This window comes from Rosa rugosa, chromosome 1 (assembly GCF_958449725.1).
Source record: "Rosa rugosa chromosome 1, drRosRugo1.1, whole genome shotgun sequence".
Classification (NCBI taxonomy): domain Eukaryota; kingdom Viridiplantae; phylum Streptophyta; class Magnoliopsida; order Rosales; family Rosaceae; genus Rosa; species Rosa rugosa.
Genome location: NC_084820.1, coordinates 2,018,038 through 2,041,584, shown reverse-complemented (window position 1 = coordinate 2,041,584; position 23,547 = coordinate 2,018,038). Strand labels below are relative to the sequence as shown.

General features: G+C 37.1%; 4 protein-coding genes across 4 annotated transcripts; 1 reads left to right on the top strand and 3 right to left on the bottom strand.

Moving 5' to 3' along the window:
* Nucleotides 1-1,025: 1,025 nt before the first annotated feature.
* On the bottom strand, nucleotides 1,026-2,833 carry LOC133709746 (36.4 kDa proline-rich protein). Its single transcript, XM_062135592.1, has 2 exons — nucleotides 1,984-2,833; nucleotides 1,026-1,229 (listed from the first exon to the last, which is right to left on the bottom strand). Exon 1 carries the CDS (start codon nucleotides 2,754-2,756, stop codon nucleotides 1,989-1,991), a length of 768 nt encoding a protein of 255 aa, XP_061991576.1. The 5' UTR covers nucleotides 2,757-2,833; the 3' UTR covers nucleotides 1,026-1,229; nucleotides 1,984-1,988.
* Nucleotides 2,834-9,950: 7,117 nt separating this feature from the next.
* LOC133709737 (F-box/LRR-repeat protein 25-like) lies at nucleotides 9,951-12,128 on the top strand. Its single transcript, XM_062135583.1, has 2 exons — nucleotides 9,951-10,220; nucleotides 10,598-12,128. Exons 1-2 carry the CDS (start codon nucleotides 10,161-10,163, stop codon nucleotides 11,534-11,536), a joined length of 999 nt encoding a protein of 332 aa, XP_061991567.1. The 5' UTR covers nucleotides 9,951-10,160; the 3' UTR covers nucleotides 11,537-12,128.
* Nucleotides 12,129-12,201: 73 nt separating this feature from the next.
* LOC133709729 (uncharacterized) lies at nucleotides 12,202-14,342 on the bottom strand. The gene is made up of 3 exons (XM_062135573.1): nucleotides 13,782-14,342; nucleotides 13,333-13,517; nucleotides 12,202-12,808 (listed from the first exon to the last, which is right to left on the bottom strand). Exons 1-3 carry the CDS (start codon nucleotides 14,197-14,199, stop codon nucleotides 12,284-12,286), a joined length of 1,128 nt encoding a protein of 375 aa, XP_061991557.1. The 5' UTR covers nucleotides 14,200-14,342; the 3' UTR covers nucleotides 12,202-12,283.
* A 910-nt stretch (nucleotides 14,343-15,252) lies between these two features.
* LOC133709721 (putative clathrin assembly protein At5g35200) lies at nucleotides 15,253-20,850 on the bottom strand. Its single transcript, XM_062135560.1, has 16 exons — nucleotides 20,697-20,850; nucleotides 20,036-20,191; nucleotides 19,880-19,949; nucleotides 19,661-19,758; nucleotides 19,247-19,388; nucleotides 19,071-19,171; nucleotides 18,635-18,718; nucleotides 18,425-18,475; nucleotides 18,259-18,324; nucleotides 17,626-17,691; nucleotides 17,464-17,544; nucleotides 17,301-17,375; nucleotides 16,667-16,813; nucleotides 16,483-16,558; nucleotides 16,227-16,330; nucleotides 15,253-16,039 (listed from the first exon to the last, which is right to left on the bottom strand). Exons 2-16 carry the CDS (start codon nucleotides 20,135-20,137, stop codon nucleotides 15,677-15,679), a joined length of 1,626 nt encoding a protein of 541 aa, XP_061991544.1. The 5' UTR covers nucleotides 20,138-20,191; nucleotides 20,697-20,850; the 3' UTR covers nucleotides 15,253-15,676.
* Nucleotides 20,851-23,547: the final 2,697 nt, after the last annotated feature.

Below are 23,547 nucleotides of genomic sequence, written 5' to 3'. Positions count from 1 at the left end.
ATTTTCCCATTAATTGTCCATTTGATATTTTGGTTTATTATAGGAGTACTCTGGTATGCACCGTCAATTTCTTCTTTTGGTTGACAATCCATCAAGGTAAATTAACATATATGTAGATGTAAATCACAAAAATTTTCCCAAAAAAAGAAAAAGGGAAAAAGATGTAAATCACTGATCATATAAAGTGGTGTCCACCTTGTCTCTAAAAGTTACAGCCCTGCAGTTGAATCATAGCTCTTTTTACTGCGCATGTTGTAAAGAATAACAGTGTGCACTGATCGATACACAAAACTGAAAAGGTTGGATTCCTAAGCCCATTGGAAACCAAACCAATGAAACCATCTTACATGTTTCTCTCCCCAATCATAACCTCAATATTGACATATATGTGTTCCTTAATTACCCTATTTGCTTTTATCCTGTCATCCAGCTTAAATTGAATATAGATCTGTATGCTAGCCAGGTTAACTTGCGATTGTTGCATATCTCACTAATTGGCACACAATATATTCTCCTTAATTTTGGACTAGCTAAGTGCATAACGGTATGGTTAATTACTCTATTGCGGTTTCTAAACTAAAAAACTCCAAACTTAGCATCTTAATCTTCCTCTCGCTTTTCCTGGTGATTCGATCTATTTACAGTCCATTCAACTATACATTTTCCTTCAGAAACAAAAACAAAACAAAACAAAGAACACATGGCTAATGGCAGAGACTCGGAGAGAATGGGGGGCCAACTTTTCTTCTTCTTTTCTCAAAGAATAAACAAATAGATAAAAGTAAATGCCTCAATTTTCCAAGCATCATATGACCATAATTTTTTTATCTCTTTCGTTTGCTTTATACACAAAGATTTTTCTCACTTTCTGGTGGTACGCAGAGGCTTTCGATCAGCTAGCCTTTCAGTCTTTCACAGATTCACTCTCACAAACGTAAATTGAAAAAATGTTTGGACTACGACATAAGATAAGACAAAAGCATCTTTGATTGCTTCATTGATCGAGATAAAACACACATTCGAGATGGAATAATAAAAATCTTCTCATAATTTAAAAACAAATGGTGTACAATAATCTCACAGCCAGGCATACAAATCAGCTTCAATACCAGTCAATCAAATTAAACAAGAAACATTGTGGAGGAAGAAAAGAGAAAAGAAAAGAAGTGGAGTCTCGCTTGATCGACATCCTCTCATGACGATTCAGTTCTCCATGAATCTACCACGACCTGCAATACATAATCCCACGTATTAAATCCTGAATCATCACAATGTTAGCCTCTAAGAAATGTAGTTTTAAAGAAATACATTTGTGTTACAAGAGAAGAGACAAGCTATGGTACATACAAGTATCTCATACACTCATTTTACATCTATTTGAACAAAAAATTACAATTATTTGAATCAAAATTACAATATTGAGAACAAAAGTTACCATATTCATTTACACTATTTACATAGAGTTAAACAAAAATTACAACATTGACAACGAATTTGTTCAAAAGCTTGTAACAATGTCGTAGGAGGTGTAATTACCATTATTAGAACTAAGATTACACAAAATAGGACTCAACATTACCACTCTGACAACAAATTTGTTGTCACATTTGTAAATGTGTGTATGAGATACTGGTATGTACTATAGAATTTTCCACAAGGAGAAAGAGCTAGAGAGAAAAATTAATATAACTTTCTTTTTGGTGAAAGAGTTTGTCACCCTAGGGATGTTCTTTTTGTTGCTTCAAAGAGAACAAACTAATTGTTTCGATATGATCAATTAGTGGACAAACTATTCGTTAATTCTATCCTTCTTTTGTGGTCTTGGACAAAGAGAAGCTAAAATATTAGTCCTCTTCCAATTTCCGAGACTAGGAAATCAGGAATCTTTTATATATCTGTGTAGTAATAAAAATATAAAAACTTGGAGCAAAGGTTAGGGTTTAGAGTCCAAATAACTAATTAATGTAGTTTCAATATACTTACTTGATCTAGATAGAGCAGGTGAAACCAGGAGGAGGGCTCTTGCCACAAGTGACAAGGAGCTCAAGAGCAATAGGGACGAAGATGTTGAGGTTGAGAAGCTTAAGTTTAAGGGTGGTGCACAAGCACACTGCAGCTTCAAGTTCAACAAGTCCTGCGAGCACCGGGCAGCACTCGTTCACCACGGGGTCACCGAGCCCAACGTGAACCAACCCACCGAGGAGATCCACGCAAGCTCCGAGCTTCAGTGTGTCGATGGGGCAAGTGTCCTTGGGAGCTGGTTTCCCAGGTGGTGGGGGGCACGGTGTCCCTGGGCTCGGGGGCTTGGTGGTGATTGGGGGAATCTCCACTGGTGGTTTGACAATGGGGGGAATCACTGGAGGGATTACCACTGGTGGTAATGTGATTGGTGGTTTCACTATTGGTGGAATCACTGGTGGGATTTTGATTGGTGGTTTTACGACGGGAGGGATGACTGGTGGGATTGTGATTGGTGGTTTGACAATGGGAGGGATGACCGGGGGGATGGTGATTGGTGGTTTGACGATGGGTGGTATTGTCACTGGGGGTTTGATAGGTGGGACTGTGACTGGGGGGACTTTGATGACTGGGGGTTTCACAATGGGAGGGACTGTAATAGGGCCCTTGGGGGTCTTAGGCTTAGTGTGCTTGGGAGGAGGCTTTTTGCCGCAAGTAGGGCACCCGAGAATCGGAGCGGCCGAGGAAATGACGAGCATGAAGATGAAGAAGAGAGCATTGAGTTTACTGGACTCCATCTTTCGGAGTCTGTATGGATCTCTCTTTGGAAGAAAGAGAGAGGGCCGGGGACTGGTGTGGTACAAAGGTCTGTAGTGAAAAGTGGTGGGTTATATAGCCATATAGGGCTAGTGAAGTGACGATTGCAAGCAAACAAAAAACCCTAAAGAAGGCACATCACGTGAACATGGGGCTAGCAAGTGGCAACTGGCTATGAGATCAAAAGGCAGCTGCCAAAGTTTGCTAGTTGGCAACTATTATTCCTTAAATTGCAGCAGTCCAATCTGAAATTATTTGTGTTAATTTGGTTGAAAAGATTACTATTAATGATGATTTACTATGCTATAAACTTCTAGGGTCGTTTATTAGTAACAGAAAAGGGAAAGGAGAGTAACTGTTTTATTGTCTACTTCTGTGATAACAAGCTATATTTTAATTTTAGGGCTAACTATTGGTTACTACTATGTGATTTAGGTCCAAAATCAATTTAGTCTTTGGACTTCTAATTTCATCAAAAACACCCTTGCAGTTTCAATTTTGATCTAATATGTCAAATCTGTTAGTCTTCCGATAATTGAGTCATTTAACTTGTTGACGTGACTCATATATGGCCTATGTTTTATGATGTGGTGTTGAGGTGGCATGCATAGTCAATTTAGGAGTGGGTCTCACTATTAGAAATCTATCAAATAAAAAGTTTTTCATCAAATAATTCAACTATAAGTTGAACTCATAGCAGAATATTAACGAATTGGACATATTAGATCAAAATTGAAAGTATAGGGGTGTTTTTGATGAAATTAGAAGTCCAGGGACTAAATTGATTTTGGACCTAAACCACAAGGTAGTAACCAGTATTTAGCCCTTAATTTTAATAATGAATTGTTTGTAGACCAAATAGTTACATGTATTTTAGGGCAATTAATCAACTATCTATTTCATGCATATATATACATTTCTTCAAGTTTGTTCATGTTGAAGGGCTATGACGTACAGTTCAATAACATTGCTGGGTTCGCATTTACTTGATTAGTATAGGTAGTCTCTTTGTTTACAAAGCCTTACTATGAATGTTTATTAATTTTCTCTCTTATGTTTGCTTTCTTATGGCAATGGCACGTCATCTTTTCATGCGGCTTCTTTGCCAAACATGATCCATCTGGGATTGGAAGATACTTTCATCAGGTAGACACTGAGATGGGTGGTGCTGTTTGATATTGCTTCTTAGGTGGTTAAGTGCCGGCGATGATCAGATAAGAACACGGTTATTGGTCGCAGTGGATAGGATGGATATGTCTTGCCAGCAGTTAAAGACGGTTGAAATACTGGAGTACTTTTAGATAATACCAGTTTTCAATTTCAAGGGTGGCAGTTTTGGAGTCTGCGAGTTTCTCTCCTAATTCTTCTCCATCTTTTGTTGGGCATTATTCACTTGGATAAGATCTTCCATTCTTATCTCATCATTTTTTAAGAATAGAAAACATGGACGTCTGGTGAGCGATTGATCATCTGCATTCTACTCGTCAGTTCATAATAAGGGGATTGCAAATTCAGGAATATATGATTGTTCAGACAAGCTCTTTGTTACAATTAATTAGTAGGTGGTACTCTTTCTTCGGTTTAGATTTTTGTCTCATTGGGTTTTATCTAAACAAGGTTTTAATGAGGTCACCTTAGCTTAGGTTTGAGTAGAAGTGAAGACATTTTTTCACTTCTTCCGATTTATAGTTATAAAGTATGTATTTTCATGAAAGTTACAGGCAGAGCAGCTAGTTAGTAGTTAGTGCTTTTGTTTCCTGCCTTTCATTTTAGATTTTGAATTGTCAGAACAATCCCGTACTTATATCTTGTAATCGTTTCTCATGTGAATAAACATTCATTTCTCAAAAAAAAAAAAAAAAAAAAAAAAAAAAAAAAAATATTTGCTAGGTTGGTACCCAAAAGGTTCCTGTGAATCATCAGTGAGTGGTTTTAGTCCCACCAATAAACGAAATGGTGAAGCTATGGGCCATTTTAGACTTTAGAGAGGACAATAATGCACGGAGTGATGAAAGGATATGTCAGCCGAAATTTCACCACATTTGCAGCTAACTACCAACAATGGAACTTTTATGGAAAAAAAGTGTTCAACAAGGGGATATAAGAAGTACATGCTTAATTATTTTCAAGTATAGAGCCCACACTATAAACAATTCATGAGTTGTTTGTAATCCTCTTTATCTTCACATGTTGAGGAAGTGGGTTAATTTACTTATATAAATTATGTCTATGCATTAGCATGTGCAATGACCAGAGTTCTAGATCTTTTATTTTCTCCTTGGAGTTTAGAGTTTGGAGGCTGATTTTTAACTTCGAAGCGAAATGTGTGTGATGTAGTGGCTGTGAACTGAGATTTCATTTTCTTGTCAATAACACATGTATGAGTATTCGGTGACACCCTGTATCAGTTATAACAATACATGAGAAACTCAACAAGTCATAGTTTTCTTTTCACTAATCTTCAAAATTAGTGTTTTGGTGCAAGTTCCTCGTAACTTCCTAGCTCGCGCGTAAGTTCCTCGTAAGTTCCTCAAGCTTAGTGATAGTGATATATCTCGATTGTCGTAGTTTTCTTTTCACTAATCTTCAAACTTAGTCGTGTTCTGGAAAAGAAAAAAATCACACCCATTTAATTAGGTTTTGGGTTTGGTCCCGAAATTGTAAAATTCTAGAGACGTAGGGTTTGAACTGTTTTGCTGACGCTTGTGGGATCCTTGTATGATTCTTTCTGTACTTATATGTTCTGTAACAATTCTGTTCCTCTTTATCACTTTAAAAAATTCTGGACTGAATCTCTTACTTTTCATTAGCTCTTGGTCACTATTTGTCAGTAAATTTGGAGCTAGAAAGCCGATCACATTTACATGTTTCATTCATACAAACATAGATACACAGAAGGGGCTGAGAGCGTAAGAGACTGATGAGACAAATATACAGTGTGTGTGGTGGTGGTTGTATATATCTCTAACGGAAGAGTACAGCTAGACAAGCATGTGAAATCAGATCAACAATGGTGGCTCAGAGAGAGAGAGAGAGAGAGAGGATATGCGGGACATATATATATCCATTGTGGTGGGGGTGTAAACGCAGTGACGAATGAGAGCCAGTGGGGGATCAAAGACAGAAGAGCAAGCTAGATACAGCTACAGGAGCAAACAACATCCATGCATATGATACCATCTACATGAAATGAAAGAGCATGATCGAGGATGATGGGTCTGAATTGAAAGGGTTAATTGTGGTGTGTCCGTGAGTGATGAATAAATTGAAGGACGACATATATGAAATGAGAGGCTGGCTGGTTTTGTATGCTTGTGGGCATCCGTGATTCTGTTTCCCTCATCCTGATGTGATTGGTCTCTAAGCCAGATGAAATTCAAGACTCTAAATTATTTATCCCAAAAAACAGAAAGACGACGTACACCCCAAATTATTAACCTAGCTTGTTTCACTGATGCAATGCAATAGTACTTACTTGGTGTACAGAAGATTGATCACAGCTCAAACAGTTACAGAACGTCCGTAATTGAAGTATCTTATGACTTATACTAGAGAATTGCTTATCAAGACGAAAGAAAAGAGAATTGTAGGCTTGGGGAATCTAGACTTGCTCATAAATATAAAAAATAAAATCAAGAACATGATTTTCACTAAAACTATGGATTCTAACATATGTTTTTTTTTATTGTCAAAATTGCATGTTCTTATTTTCTTTTCAAAATTTCTTCACCCTCAAATCATGATTTTTAACCACTACTCAAACTGAAGGAACTCAAAAATATCATCCCGAATTTTTTTTTACGATTTTTTTGAAGTTAGAAAACAAGAAATTGTATATAGATATTACTTACACTACAGATTACTAGTCCATTGTCTTTACATACCCACTTGGATTTGGTACATAGTTGGTATATTACAGATATATATGGTTTCTATATATGCCTAGATAAACAATTTATACCCCCATACATTGTCATTTGAAATGCATGCACATTCCTCTTGCTAATTAGTTCATTGATAGCAAATAATTGAGCTAGCTATTAGACGTACATGTGGCTGATCTCTTTTTGGGATTTTCTATTTCAATTATTTTTGAGAACAACAATAATCTATACTATTATTAAGAGAAGAAGTTTTGTTAGCTAAAACTGAAAATTTGACAGATTTAACCCTAAAATATGTTTTTTAATAAATTAAATCACAAGGATAAATAGGACAATTTTTTATTAAGAAAATTAAAAAGAAATGATTCCACAACCCTCACTTTTCTCTCCCACTATTTTCTCTCTGCAATAACTACCAGTGAATCTATTTCTTCTGCAATAACTATCAGTGAATCTATTTATTCTGCAATAACTACCCACCTTTTTTATTTTTAAATGAAAATTTTTCGTACACATGCAAAGCATGTGATTGCAGACTAGTATATACAATGTGAACTTAATCGTGGCTAATTGCTCTAGCAGTGTTTCAATTACCGTGGTCGACACTCTCAATATTTCACCAACGCATTAGAGAATCCTCCATGCATTGTACGATTGTCACTCGTCTAACTATCTCGAAAAATAACCGGTGTGTGGTTTTGTGGGAGAAGCTTCTGCCTGATAATAGCTATGTATAGACAATTAATAGTGTTTGATCCACGTATTCTAACTATAGTATATACCCCTATTTCATTAATTACATTGTAGTATACAAGATACCATTTGTCGCCTGTAGTACTGTCTCTACGTTCGGCAGTAAGCAACTTTCGTAAAATAGTTAGTAGTTGAATGCATCCATATATCAAGTCCTATGCAACGCAGTAAAAACTAATGGTTCGAACTTGGATCCTCCAAGTAGTTAACTTCCTGTTTGGAATATATTCATGGCTCTGAGAGTCTGAGAGATCGATCAGTCTGAGCCATGCATGAACTGCAGCTATCACTCTCAGCAGAGGAGATCCATCGATCTACTGGTTGGGGTTGATTTGTTATCATATGCATGTTGCATGTAGTAAGTAATTAATACAAAATCAGTTCCAGTCGTCCATACGATTCATCTTTAGGTTAATTTGTATAGTTTTATTCATATATGTTCTTTGTTAATCAAATTCATGCAACTGCCAATTGTTCATGTCGACGAGAAGGAACAGAAGAGAGAATCTGATCTGCATGTCAATAATGGCACATGGGGGCATGTTAATTTGTATTTTTCATATCAAGGATATGTTACTTCTCAAAAAGCAAGAATATCAAGGATATGTTAATTAAATACTGCATGTGGCGGGGGTGTGTGTATGGTATATATAGGGAATAGTATTCAAGATCTTCCAAGAACCTTTGCCAAAAAAAAAAAGATCTTCCAAGAACATTTCATCAAAATGAATGCCTCTTATTTTACTGTATTCATTGGTGTATTCTTCGGGTAAGGAGGTTCTTTGCCTCTCTTATCTCTCTCTAAAAAATAAAAAAAAATCTCATGATAAGTCTAACAAAATAAACACACTTAATTAGAATTGTGACATGCATCAAGAATTCAATATTTTTGATAAAAAGCTCGAACATGTGCATCTATAAATTTTGCAAGATTATATGCCAATTTTTTTTTTTTGCAAGAGTCAATCTTCATTAAGCAATTCTATTCAATAATTGAAATCACTCGTAACTAAGGCTTTAAGGAAGAATTATTATTATAAAAATCTAGTCAAATAGAAAATTAAGAAAACACCGCCTAATTCTCTATTCAATTTGAAAAACAAAAAAAAGTTGAAAACTAACTCATATGTTATAGACTTATAGTTCACGTTTTGGTAAAAAGAAAAAATTTAAAAATTATTAAAAAAAAAAAAAAAAAAAAAACTATATCGGTGTATCCTATACAAGTGATGGGCATATGAACTCTAGGAAGTTGTGAAGTAGTCCATACATTTTTATATAAGGGCTTTCCAACCCATGACCCAAGAAGTAGCCCTTTTCTCTTTTCCTAAAGTCCACCGGCCCAATGATAAATACTTGTTGATCCAGTCCTGGATCATGCATGGGTAACGTACTCTGGCCCTCTACGGTCTCTACCCAAGTTAATAGACTTTACACAAAATCATAGCATTACCATAGTTGATAGTTCTATTCCCTTTTTTTTCTTTTTTCTTTTAATGTGCAAATTCTTTTTAAGACTCTCCTTAAAAGAATTTACACATCCAAGAATCCAAGTAGGGTCTTAAGCCATTGTGTTGGTGGCATAAAGATTACTATTTATTATTTCAGAGGCCCAAGTCAATCTGTAAAAATGAGATAAATAATATTCCATTTATATTCACGTGAAATAATATATAAAGGGGTACGTGAGTTTAACACATCGATATGAGGATTTGGGCACAAAATTTAGATTAATTTGGGCGACAAACTAGGTCGGTACAATATGGTTACCGAGGCAATCAAGATGCGACGATATGATTGTCGCTAACCATAAGGGCATGAGTGATATGGAAAGTAATTATAGATCCAAAGAGCGAAATGATACAGGTTTATAAGTGAGAACATGAAAAATGATTGGTATTGTAGCAATGGTTTTGATTGGGTACGATTTTTTAGAGTGAAAAAACAGGGATGGCGATCAAGGTGACATTTTGGCCGCCATATACATACATCTTGCGAAGTGATTTACAGGGCGAGTGTTCGCCTTCAGGTACAAACAAGACTTGAACTTCCTCTAATCATTGCCTTCAACATAAATTAGAGATAATCGGTAGGTGAAAACTTTAACATAATTCATCGTAGTCTCGTATCGATCATTGTCTATATCTTTCATCTATTTCTGCTCTTAACTTTGATTGTTCAAGTTTAATTATTGCTTACGATACTTATTTTTTTTATCCATATAGATTAGTTGTTTGATTGTTTGACGCATGATCGAAAATCTATACTTAAAAAATATTTCTCTTTATTATCATTGGCATTTGTCGGTATTTGATTTTAACTCTAATCGATTTACATCTGATTGCCATTGACTATATCGTTAATCTCAACGTTCATAGCAGTATCATAAAAATGAAAGAGAGTGGGTAAAATTCTCATCAAACAAATAAGAAAACAAATCAAAACATATTTAGTAGTCTAATTCATGTCATTAAGGATTAATGGGAAACAAATATAGAATTACAAGGAAACAAATATAAGAAAACAAGGCAAGAAAATTAGAGCTGTTCAATAGTGTTCATAGTTATGAACGTTTAAATAGTGGAACCCCTGTCTCTCAGACCAAAACAGAATTTCGGGATCGGCCAAAACCTGTCCGACCTTTGATTCTCTTCGAGCGCTTTTGTCACCAGGGCTTAGTCACTGTTTTACTCTGTAGAACAAAAACCCAAACCCAAACCCTTGTTCATTCTCTTAGAGACTAAAACCATGAAAAGAATGCGTCAGATTAGTGGCCCCGACCCAGTTGGGGGTTCTTCTCCTAGAAAGGTACCCACTACCCACTATGGTAATTTGTCATTTGATGATTTGTGCTGTGTGTTTTTTGATTCTGTTGAATTGGGGATGTTTTGATTCTGTGAAATCGGGGGTTTTAAGGTTGTTTCTAAGATTCATTTGAGAAATTTGATAGAAGAAAGCTGAATTTTGTTAAACCCTGATAAAGATTCCTAGTAATTATCTGAATTTGATGAAAATTTCTAAGTTTGGTGTTATATTCAGGAAGAACAGGAACTTTCCATATTGGGGGAAGTTCTGTTTATTTTTTGTTATTAGATGCAGTATAGGGGGAGTTAAATTGGACAGGTGCTATGTGTTGAAATTTAAAAGCTAAACATGATTTTGGTGTTTCATTTGTGATTGTGTAGTGCAACCGCATTGACAATGATCGCATCAGTTCATTGCCGGATGATATCCTTCATCACATTATCTCGTTTTTGAGTTTGAGGGAAGCTGTAAGCACGAGTGTTTTGTCTCACCGGTGGAAGAATATGTATGCGTACATGTCAAATCTCGAATTTGATTGGTGTAAGATGCTCGCAGCCAAAAGGGCAGCTAGACGGGTCTCCAATCCAAATAGGGGAGTCTATTGCAGGAAGAACGTGCGTTTTTTGGTGATAAGAATAGATAGATTCCTAACCCGCCATTTGGGCTCGAGGATTGCCTCGTTCAAGGTTTGTTGCTGCCTTAAAGATAAGTATGCTCTTAATATCAATGACTGGATTGATTGTGCTGTCAGAAAGGGTGTCGAAAATCTTGACCTAGCCTTTACATGTGATGACATATCTGAACGAATGGATTGGCCAAGCATGGGCTATTATGAGTTTCCTACTCGTCTCCTTGTAGAGGGTAAAGCATCCAGATTAAGGCATATTTCCTTGCGTTCATGCATGCTCGGGTTAGATTTTCAGGATCGATTCAGCACACTCTCCACTCTTGTGTTGTGTGATGTACATTTTGTTGGACAAGCTAATCCGCTCATGTTTTGTTCTTGTTTGAAGCTTCAGTCTTTGACATTGCAATCGTGTTTTGGATTAGAAAGGTTCAGCATTTCACTCGATTATTTGAAGTCACTGGTAGTGAGAAAGTGCATAGGTTTAAGAGGTATTGAGCTTAGTGCCCCCAATCTTACAACCTTTTATTGTGAAGGCAATGTGATCAAGATCTCATGCATAAAAGTTCCGAATCTGGTGGAAGTTTATGTTTCGCTAGGCGGAATTAATGTTATACATACTTTTGCTCAGCTTGAGAAAGATCTTCCTAACGTCAAGTCTCTGACAGTGAACAAAAGAAATATACCTATCTGATAGTGAGCGAGCTAAGTTCAACAAGTGCTAAGAAGGAACACTCTGTATGGTTGCCCCTTGTCTTTTCTCATCTTAGGTGCAAGGGGTCGATGAAAATTCAACAAAGCTTACCAGTTAGACCTGGAGATCCTAAATCAGCCGCCTCCTAGAAGTTTTACCCCTGATTCGGAAGCTGCATTTATACTTGAATGTTCACTTCATGGGTTATTGTTGTTGTTGTAGTTGTAGATTTCTGATATAAACTTCTGTTGCTCTGCATCGTATGATGTTGTAATTTATTGTTTCTGTCTAAATTAGTCTAAACTTCCAGAAATCTTCCCACCCTAATCTGTGAACCAGAAGTATGAGAGGCAAAGAAAGCTAGTCTTACAGCTTCGAACAAGAAAGCCAGAGCTGAGCATCTCTCTTGCTCGGTTTCAATAGATTGTAGGGAATGTTTTCGTATCTGTTATCTATCTACATTGAAAAGCAGCTTTGTGTTATAACTTGTAGTAACTGTGTTTGTGTTGTAAACTGAAGCTTTTCAGTCTCGGCTATCATGTAATGGTGGATTTCTGGCATTCGGTATCAATACATCTCTCAAAATTATATACTTAATTGCGTTATCATTAATTCACAAAGAAGCTTATGTAATATATGCATTTTTTTTTCTGGCAAGTACAGAATGGCACTCAACACCGAAAGAAAATTGAAAATGAAGAAATAGAAACTTTACAATTAGTTGGCAAAGCAGCTGCCAAGTTTTTTCTAATCAAACTTATCTACAGTGAGCCAGTCATTCGACTCCTCACCTTCTGAATCTTTCTCTTTCGATGTACCAGTCCTTTGATGGCCACCATCAATCGCAGAACTTCTATTCAGCCGAACCCAGTCATTTGAATGATTTGATCCACTGGGTGAACATTCCCTAACGTCCTTTGCTGGCCTTAGGCCTGACAATCTACTAGAAATGTCATTCTCGTTATCCTCTGAATCGCTGAATGAGATATCGTCTTCATGTTCAAGTTTTTTTGGGTCATCCACAAAAGTACCAGAACTAATACTCGCTGCTTCGGACCATTGCTCAGTGCTCTCTTCATCATCGATTCTTAACCTTTCAGCTGTATTTACAATCTCTGTCAGATCTTTCTTTTCTGCATATGAGATTTCCCCCCCTTGTGTCTTCTCAACCTGGGTGTCCTTTACAGTTGAATGAAGAGTTGACTCCTCAGAGGTGGATACCTGCGTGTTCTTTTGAAGCTTGTGCAGAAGTACATCTCTTGCTTCAACAATCTGCAAAGAAAGAAATTTTCTTTCAACATAATGTGTTTGTTACTAGTATTGTTGAAAGCTACAAGGAATTGAGAATAATAAAAACACAAAGTGAATCAAGCACTCCATCAGTCTAAGACTGAATTCAGACGCATATAACAGAAATCAATACAGCTCTGATTTCCGTGACAAAATAAGACACTGATAGCTCTTTTCCCTATGAGTCCTTAAACAGATGCCATAACATGTAGAATAGAAGATACAATACAGCTCGAGGATAAGTGAAGGAGAGACCATCGCCTATAACGACCAACAAGGTTTCACAAGAGCAGATGGTGATAGGTAATGCATATAACGCCCAATGTTGTGCTCTCACATGCAGTAAGAATTTCTATTACGGAACCTTCACAGAAATAACTCAAATCTGGCAATATGCACCTATACACACACTATTATCGAATAGAAAATGATCTCCAGTGTCCCGGAAACCAAACAGAACCAAGGCTTTTTATCGTGAATGTAAACATGGATGCGAAGAAACTTGCCTTGGGGGTTGACAGAAGCTCAAAATCATCTGCATTTAGTCTTGGAAGCAGCAACAAGAAATAGATCATCCAAAATTGCTCCTCACTCATCGAACTGCAAACTCTGACTCTTAGATCAGCAAACCCCGGAACCAATTGTTCGACAGCGGAGGCATGTTCTCTCTGAGCATTGGACATGCTAAAATCTACAATCAAACAAGTTCAAAATCAATCAGCACAGCACTGCTAGCACAAACAAATCATATCAATTTCTTTTCCAACCGAAATTAGCAAGTTCATCGAATTGTTCATATTGCAACCGCAAGCAGATTCAAAATGCAATTAACTCTAGCTTTTAAACTCACAATCCACAACTTCAAGAACAAAATCAAACAAAATAGGCAAAACCAAAGTGCAATCAACTTGAAAGATGAACTACACAATGTACAAGTGTTCATGAGAAACTTTACCATGGTGGTCCAGTGGTATAGGAAAGCCGGTCCAACAGTCCGGAAGCTTCGAAATCTGAGTGACGAAGCCGAGAATCTCATCGGTAATCCCCGGCACGGGACCGCCGCCGTCGTCTTCCGGAGCTCCGTTCCGAACCGGGAGCAAGTTCGAAGCCAATTTGGAGATTCCGGCGACGGAGAGAAGCGAGAGGCCGGTCTTGAAGCTCCCGCCCAATTCCGCGAGATCGTTTCGGACTCCCAAGAGCGCCGGCGACGGCGGTGGAGAATCGGACGAGGGAAGGGACTTGGAATAGGAGGAGGAGGAGGGCGGCGGAGCGAGGAAGGTGGCGACGCCGCGGAGTTGGCGGGTGAGGGTTTGGCCGAGAAACGACGCGTCGTTTTCCGCGTCGGGTTGGAGAGAGGTGAAGAGCCAAGACATTGTTTGGTGGGTTTGGTTTTGTGTTTTAGGTGCTTTGTTATTGTGGGCACCTCAACTACGACATGATTCAATGTGATGATTGAAGAAGAAGAAGAAAGGCCTTCTATTTGTATTTGTTTTTTTTTTTTTTTTTCTTTGCTTTACTTGAGAGGAAGCTACTGGGTTGGTTAAGTGTGTATGATAAGAACTTATCTAACCAATTCTACAGCTCTGCTTGAATGCAATAGGCAAGAGCCAAAAATGATGTGAAATTGACACATAACTACAATAGCTATGACGAATAGATGTCTACCTAATGATGAAGATTTCTTCAGAAAAATGTGTTTGTGTTATGATAAAAGGTGTTGCACGCGTAAAACATGTCAACAGTCAGGTTTCTAATCTAAAATTCTTTTAGATGATATCATGCTAGTTAAACTTGACTCGTTTTAATTTAGAGCAATCCGGTGAAGTTTACGAAACTAATTATGTAGAAAAAATCAAATAAAGAATATAAATTTGTTTTCAATTTTCAAGTCCATTCCTATTATAACAAGGAAAAGAACAAATAAGTCAAAACCTAATGGGAAAATTCTCTAGTGTATCAAACGTATTGATGCTCTATGTTACATGATATCATTTTAGCCACTGATGTCATCCTAAGCTCTAATTAGTAGTTTATCATACTTAGCACTACATCAGCTATGACAAATAGATGTCTACCAAACGATGATGAATTCTTCAGAAGAATCAATTTACATTCCGGTTGAAAACTCGACAATTCAAGAGAGTCGGAGGATTAATTCCGATGGGGTTATAAAGACCAAAAGATGTGTGTCAACAGTCGGATCATTTCCCAATATAACCTAGAACTTTAATCACTTGAATTCTGTTTACAAGGTACAAACATACCAATCTTAAATACAAAGCTCAGTAGGAGGATAGGGATTTCGATTTCCGGGTTGACGTTTTTCTTCACAAATCAAACCTGATTTTGAAACATGCATAAGCTAAGGCCTATGCTAAGGAGGACCCATCGACAGGAAGGGGAAGAAAAGTAATTGACAAAAGAAGTTGTGGACAAATCAAATTTAGTGTCTTCTCATTTTACACAACTGTTTATCAACAATCACGAATTACAAATCATTTCTATCATTTATATATAGATCCTTAAAAAGGACCAAAGGAGAGGGAGGAAAAAGAAAGAAGAAAGAAAAATAAAGAATTCCTGCTTGATCCTCAACAACGACGAAGCAGGATAAAAGAATTTTCCTGTAGTCTGAACAACATCAAATGTAGATAGCTCAAAGTCCTCCCTCCGACTCTACTTATTAACAAAGAATTTTAATCCTAGCTGACTACTGCACATAAGAAACATATGGTACATGTCTGGTCTGCCTCTCCGAGTTTGTGATACTTTAACCTCTAAAACCGACTTTTCTCATGTTCCTTTCTTTCCCGTATATGGATAAGTGTGTGTTTCCTTGGACATACCCATCTACAAAAGGCCCGTGTATGGATTGTATGCTTGGACAGGCATACCTGCTCCATAGGGGTGGGCAGGTGCTCCATGAGGATTCCCAAAAGGATTCAAAGATTGCGGTTGTTGTTGGCCCATCATCATCATCTGCTGTTGTTGATACATGAAGGCCTGTTGCTGCTGGTTGGCCATTGCGGCCATCTGTACAGAGGGTGGTGCGGCCACTGTGTTGGATGCATAAAAGGGATCATGAATTGGTTGTTGCATCATGCCACCATTCATGGGAGCCTGCTCCCATGGGTTGTAGCTTACATTTTGATTGTTTCTTCTAATTGCATCATCGTATAGGCTGTCTAGTGTAAGCAAGTCCAACCCTCCCGCCTTCACTCAATAGATAAAAGATGTTAATAGTGTTCTTGGTCGACAGAGAGATAAAAAGAAACAAAGAAAGAAAGAAAAAAAAAAAAAAAACAGAAGCAAAATCATGTGTAATATAAAGGAAACCGACTATTAATTGCAATAAAAAGTAAACATCAGGATACAGGGGAACTTAGTAAGGGAAGTATACCAGTTTGCTAGCAGCTGTAGCACTCTCATTTGAGCTTGGGGCTGTAACAAGTGCCAATTCCCAACCTGTTCCATTTGCTTGAGGTTGAGCCGCAGGTTGATCAGCTGCAAGAACCACAAAAGCAAATTTAGTTACTTTTAGAGACATACAGAGGTCTTTTATCAAACACAAAGACAAGAAGCTTCATGCATATTTCTTTAATGATTTACAAGAAATTATATATTATATATCACGCAGACAGAGATGGAACACTTACAAACTGGAACAATAGCTAAAGCCATGGCATTCTTCTCATCTAATGCTGCAGTATCTGGAACAGGATCATTCAAACCCTAGCAACAAAAGAAAGCCAACCAATTTAAACTTCAAAAACTTATAATTTTGAAGACTAATTCAAGAAAGAATAGCAAAAAAAAAAAAAGGATTATTTTGAGAACTACCAGCAAATCAGGTGGTTCAACTACAGGTGCTACCACTTTTACTGGTTCAGGTGGAGGTGGGGAAGGTGGACGTGCCTCATCCTCTTGGGTCTTTTTGTCCTCTATGGCCAAGATTTCCTTGGGGGCAGAAATTTTATTGTCAATCACCTGTCAAAGTAAACATTGAAGTTGAAGGAATTGTCACAAACTGTATCGATACAGAGAAACAGTAACTACAAAGCAAAATGGAATACAAAGACAATGAAAACGAGATGTATAAAATCAAATATCAAGACTATAATACCAGAACATTTCATATAACATATCACCTTAAAATTCATTGAGGGGCAATATAAAAGGTACAAGATAATCCAGTATTAAACATAAAATCAAAATCCATAACTCCATTAACCAATACACTGTGATTTGTTATCAACTGGTAGATATTCACTAAAGTTTATATATGTCATAAGTGTGCTCATTCATGTGATTGCATTGCATAATCTTTACAAGTGCTGCACTAGTGTCAAAAAGCAAAGATCGGATTTATCTCATTTATGATTGACTCGAATTGATCCACTATTTTCTGATTGGGAACGACATTGGCTTGTTTTCTCCCAAAATAACCAAACTTACAGGAAGAGTATTTTCATACCTCCTTGCGAACTATTGAGACACGGGGAGCTTCTCTGACGTACTCTTCCATGGCTTGTAAAAATGATGCAGGGGGCTACATTATAAACAAATTATTATTTCAACATGTATAGTTGTAAGGAATGCAATACGTTATCAAAGGCATTGCAAGTAAAAAAGTCAACCTGCTCAATCTTAATAAACTTTTCTCCTCGCCCAATATCAAGACTCTTACATACTTCATAGAACTCTGACAGTCTCTCTGCCTGGAAAAATTCATATGGAATGTGAGTGCCAAAACATTATCTAACTCCACTGATTAGAACAGCTATTCCCATGGAAATTACCTGCTGTCCTGCCCTCCGATATATATCCAGAGCCTTCATAGCATCATGGCGTTGCATCTCAAAGAACTGTCATAGTTATGATTGATATAAAATTAGCTTATAGTGCAAGCTTCTAAAGTTCTAGTCAAAGATGCAAGGGTCATATCCAATGGCGTATCCAAAAATTTAATGGAGGAGGGTTAAAATTTTAATAGCCACAATTACATTATATGTTAAATAATTATCAAATAATTAATACTTCATTTAGTTACAATTATCCACCAAATTAGCTTCAATTTCAAAGATAAATACATTACACTGAATTTTTTGGGATGCCCAGTAAAATTACAAGAGAAAGAATAGTCCAATGTGTAATTGTACTCTGTCTATTGACAAAGTTGGTCTTGAACTCTTGATGCAAAAAGACAAATATATTAAAATATATGAAACTGATCCTAAGAAAGTGAGCCAGACTAATTGGCCGATCTTCTCACAGAAGGTCAGCTAATCTAAATCCAAAATCTCAGCCAATCAGTTTTAGTTTTATATGAAAGAAGCTTAAATCTCAGCCAATCAGGAACACTTCCCAAAAGTTGAGAGGGGTCAGCTGACCCTTCTCGCCCTATATTGGCTACGCCCTTGGTCATATCTTACCTTGTCAACCAAATTGACTGTTCCGTCACTAATAGCTTGATAAATCTTGATGCTCTCTGAAGCAACCTAATTACATTGATAGAAGACAATTAGAAGAAAAGCAAAAAGTTGCCTGGCTGATATGCAAGAACTGTGGAAACGCTCATTAATTGCAAGCTTCACCTACCATCGAAAGTGCTAATTGGACCACAAAATTATGAACTGCTGCCCCTTGTGGCTGTAGGAAAAAAAAAAAAAATTATTCACATGAATAAAAATAAGTAAGAGTTTATTCCAGTTTTTTCCTATTACTTGACAAGCTGATATACTGTGGCAATAGGCACACAGCACCATGACATGAACCCATTCATTTTGAGAGGTGGAATGAAAGAATTACCTGGCAACCAAGAACACGAAAAAGAAGCTGTTGCAGAGCAGGCAAATGCTCAAGCAATTCAGCAGTGTCCAAATCCTTGGTCCTCTGCACCGCAGTGTTTAGGTATGAATTAGCAAAACAATTTATTAACAAGAATGACAGGCTATTTCAGGAGATAGAAAGAGTGCAAAACAGAGAAACAGTATGTCGCTTTTCACAATGTCTTTCAGATAAGAAAATCTGGAACTCAAACTTGCAGTGCATAAAAAAGTAACAATAAAGTTTAATGGCAGAAAAGTGGTCAACAAAATTCAGATAATTTAAACAGTTTTGGAATGGCAAAATAGCATATTGAGATCAAAAGTGCTCATTACAGCTTCCCTAGAACAAAAGTTATAAATGGTAATCAAGTTAGAAGCTAAAAGAAAGAAGATATGGGGAGAAGAAAGTTTCTTACTGGGCGATCCATCTCAACATCATATTTCAACACACGAAAACACTCCAATCTCTCCTCCAAAAACAAGGCATAGGTACGGATCCAGGTTGAATAATCCCATGCTGCAAAGTGAAATGGTCAACCTTTGAATAGAGAAGTTGTACAATAAGAAGTGAGTCAGAGGGATGGGGAGGTACCATTTGGACTGGAATCGTCTTTGAAATGAGACAAGTTAAGCATATGGTTTCTACTTCTACCATAATTCATGAGTTCTTCATGAAAGGTGGGGTCCACTTCCCTCAAAGCACGATGAATAACAATTAGAGTTTTCAATGCAACCTAAACGCCAACCAATAATCAATTAGTCGAATTTCAACGAAAACGAGCATATTATAAGATGGTATAACCGAAGAACTGATCACTGAAACTCTGATTGATGAGCATTTGAGCCAGTGAATGCTCATCATATACAGTGAATATTACCCCACCATGGACAGCGAACCTTGAAAATCAAATCTAGAGTGTCTTCTTCTATTTTTCTTTTCTTTACACTTATTAAGTTTGGGTAAGAATAACGATCAAGATGAAGATTAAGTACAAAATGCACTTACCGCCCAGTTATGTGTCTTCGCTAACCTCCTAGCAAGACCATGGATGCAATATGCAACATCAGCCCGAGGTCTTGTTGCAGAAACAGCAGAGAATATAGCTACAAAAAGAAAGAAAAAAATAAGAGATAGACTCTACATCAGTTCAGATTCACCAACTTCTTTCTTCTAGTCGCAGATCACGAGTACTACAATATGCAGACATCTTAACAGACAACCTACCTCTGATGTATTTTTCCTTGGCTGGACGCTCAACATGATTCGTTGCCTTGACTATCGCAATGTCCAGTTCCTGCAAGATCCGAAGCTCAATTATGAAAATCCGATCCATCACAATCGAAACAGCCATCCAAATAACACCAGAGTAATTCTTAATACCTTGTAATCGCTATTGACTTTCGCCAATGAAACTGTGGTGGTGTCCTTGAGGGATCCAAGTACTTTTCTTATGCTCTTCTGCGTGCCACCCCCTCCTGCCATTATCTCTCCCTCCTCTTATATATATATATATATATATATATATATATCAAAATCCTACAAAATCCAAACCCAAACAAACTCAGCCTGGCTTCACAAAACCTCCATTTAATCCAAATCAAAACCTCTCGAAAAACAAAATTCATGACAACACTAAACACAGACTTAAACAAAGTTCCATACAAAATCGGAAAATCCAGATCCAACAAGTTCATAAGGAATTCGATCACCGACTACACCAAAGACTTCAAACCAGTACACAAAACCACTCCTCTACTGTAACAAACCAAAACAAAGCTCAAAACGCAGAGCTCAACTTTACCAAAACCAAAACCAAAACGTGAGAATCAGCTTTCACTGTACAGAATCAAAACGAAACCAAATTGCATAACGGAAAAGCTTGAATTCGCAGATTGAAGCGAACAAAGAACAAGCAGCTAAAACGGTGACGTTTAAAGATCTTGAGCTTATGTAAATTCACGCCGTTTAGTAGCTGAAGCAGCTCAGCGCCGTAACGGAAAATAGCAGAGAGAGAGGGAGAGATCGGAGAGCTTTGACTGACCTGAAACGCCGGTTGCCGGAGAGAGAGAGGGGGGGGAGAATTCTACAGAGAGAAAGTGGTCTGAGTTTTAGAGAGAGAGAGAGAGAGAGGTGGAGCGATGACCAGAAAAATCAAAAATGAGTTCGGTATGGTTGGCCCGTCGGCGTCTACGACTATTACTTTTAATTTAAACAAATTTTTTGTAAATTTTTTTTTTTTTAATTTATTGAATTTAAGTTTTTTTTAACTGAAGTTTCCTATCTGTCAGAGAGAGAGAGAGAGGGAGAGAGAGAGAATGCGGCTTTCCTTTTTGGTAAGATTTGGGAAAGGATACTGTGCCATGCGCTTGTTATGAGACGCTTTTACTGTGCGCTCTGAATTACGCCACGTTTTAGATGCATTCGGGTCCATTTAATTAATTACTTAAATTAATGCGATGTTGCGGGATTTTGTTCTTTGTTTTTTTTTAAATCACGGCCTTCAGATCTTCCCAACGATTGCTTACCATTTACTCTAGGAGGTTTTAACAAGAAAATATTGCTTTTGTCATCAAAAAAGAAAAAAAATATGTATTGCTTTTGTGAAAGTTTAAATTTAAGAAAATATTCTTTCAAATAATTACATAATCAGTCAATCATGATTGATTAATGAATCTGAATTAGGTAGTCGTTTTTTGAATTTTAATCTAATCTCAACTTATTTCTTCTTATCTACAAAAATGTGCTGATCGGGGTAAGTTTGATAATAGCTGAATCATAATTTGTGTTAGTGACCAATTATTTGCTTATTAGATTGTTCGATCACTCTCATTATGAATATTTATGGTCCTATCTCAAATTATATGTCAATGTCATTAGTTACATTTTTTTTTTTTTTGGATCAAGGATAAAGTATGAATAAAGCCATAATAGGCTGTTACATATCTTTCCGCTGTCATTTAAGGACATAAACAGACAATAAGATAGTGGTAGTACCCACAAGTGGTACATAAAAATAGACCTACTCATTTTACATTCAAATATGTAGAAGTAGCGGAAATCCTCATTCGGTACTACTCCAGAGACGCTAGAGAGACATTGGGTGCACATCAGTGCTTAGGTTTCTAAATACAAGGAAATTATTGTAAAAGACAAAGCTAAAACATAGTAAAGGCCTAGGGCAACAACCCTAGCCCAATATAGTAAGCCCAAGAGCATCCAAAGGAGGAGTCCAACTCAAGAGCCCATCAAGCCAGCCTGGTCTCAGCCTATCCTCCCCTGATGACATGTCGTACTCCACAAATCCAGCGACTCCGCCCAACCCACTCTGCTCCGACCCGTGTTGTCCCGATCTCATGCCCCTTCGACCCAAACCATGCCACCGCACACGCCGGCCTGAAGCACCCCGGTCCACCACCTCACCTCTGCCACCGTCGATGTAGAACCCATGCCGTCAGTCTTGATGAGTACAACCACATCGTCGGTCGAGATGCGGCCAGAAAACACAAGTCGAAGCTTTCTACGACTACTTCGAGCGCAACCACTCATGGAATGCCCTTGAACCATATTGGATCGAATACCCATCCGACAACAAGACCCCAAGACGTCGGTAAGGCCGGAGGCCAGCACCGGTCGGGCGCAGCCAGACTAGATCGAATATTCAAACAGAAAAGAAACCGGTCTTTGAGTTTTTAGGGTTTCTCTCGAGGAATAGAGAAAACTATAGGGGGCAAACTATGTCATTAGTTACATGGCGATTCATGTTCTTAAAGAAATGAATGTAGTCCATGCAAAAAAAAAAAATGTAGCTTATATAAGCACATAAAACGGAGAAATCTCTTCTTTGTCTATCAAGACTTATATATATCTTTAATAATAGTATCATTATCGAATTATTCGTTTTATAATGACTTGTAGATTGAAATTATTCTCATTTTAAATCGCTTACTGAATTATTATTACCAATAATGATGAAGATTCCTTGGAGTCGTCCTAATAATTGTTAATGCACTTTTTTGTTTTAACCAGAAATGAAATGAAAGAAGGTTGAAACTTGAATGTAACTTTTTAGTGGGTCTAGATGGATGGCTGGCATGAAATTTATGACCGGAGATGTTTCTAACTTCTAAGGAATGAAGGAGTGTCGGTAGCGGATCGACTTTTCTGGAACCGGAACAAGCAGTGATAACAAGTCGCTTAAATATTACTCTAATATTCTGTACAGTTGAGTATAAAATTCTGGTCCAAGAACAAGAATAAGAAGAAGAAGAAGTTGCTTAGAAACAAGAAAACCTAATAGGGCCAGCTAAGCCTAGCTAATACCAATACTAAATAGACACCTAAGCTTCTTTTAACTTTCACTTAATTTGGATTATTATCACTATTATTATTATTATTATTATTATTATTAATGTTTTCCACACATTATTTTTCTTTAATTGGTGGGTGATTAGATTAGGGATCCAAACTTTTAGCACAATTAAAAGATGGCAATCATCTTCATCCAGATCAGCTGCAAATGAAATTTAATTTTATTAAATTCCAGCCATTATTATTGCCCATGATTCCTTTTACTTTATGGGGACTATTCAGCATTTAGTTAATTTATTTTTGATTTTTTCATCTTGGATTCCCATCTCACAAGCCTACCAAATAATTGGAACAAGCACTAATTTATATTTATTTATCATTTTCCAATCAGGGGATACATAATTGACAAATCACCAACAAGGGAAAGTAAGGAGCTAAAAAAGAGTTGAAATTGCATAAAGTTAATTTGTTATGCATAATGTATATATATTTTGACTTTTTTTTGTCAAAAGTATTAGGTATATATAGTTGGGTAATTTTGACAGCATACGTTACCTTTTTATAATTCATCTTCTTCCTGTCCG

Bases quoted from the DNA above. Each gene is read 5' to 3' on its own strand.
- LOC133709746 (XM_062135592.1), bottom strand. From the start codon at position 2,756: ATGGAGTCCAGTAAACTCAATGCTCTCTTCTTCATCTTCATGCTCGTC.
- LOC133709737 (XM_062135583.1), top strand. From the start codon at position 10,161: ATGAAAAGAATGCGTCAGATTAGTGGCCCCGACCCAGTTGGGGGTTCT. The intron at 10,221-10,597 runs GTACCCACTACC...GTGATTGTGTAG, and splicing joins GGGGTTCTTCTCCTAGAAAG to TGCAACCGCATTGACAATGA.
- LOC133709729 (XM_062135573.1), bottom strand. From the start codon at position 14,199: ATGTCTTGGCTCTTCACCTCTCTCCAACCCGACGCGGAAAACGACGCG. The intron at 13,518-13,781 runs GTAAAGTTTCTC...GTTTGATTGTAG, and splicing joins TATACCACTGGACCACCATG to ATTTTAGCATGTCCAATGCT. The intron at 12,809-13,332 runs GCAAGTTTCTTC...CTTTCTTTGCAG, and splicing joins AGCTTCTGTCAACCCCCAAG to ATTGTTGAAGCAAGAGATGT.
- LOC133709721 (XM_062135560.1), bottom strand. From the start codon at position 20,137: ATGGCAGGAGGGGGTGGCACGCAGAAGAGCATAAGAAAAGTACTTGGA. The intron at 18,476-18,634 runs GTAATTCTTTCA...TTTTTCCTACAG, and splicing joins TTCGTGTTCTTGGTTGCCAG to CCACAAGGGGCAGCAGTTCA. The intron at 17,545-17,625 runs GTAATTTCCATG...GAATTTTTCCAG, and splicing joins ATCGGAGGGCAGGACAGCAG to GCAGAGAGACTGTCAGAGTT.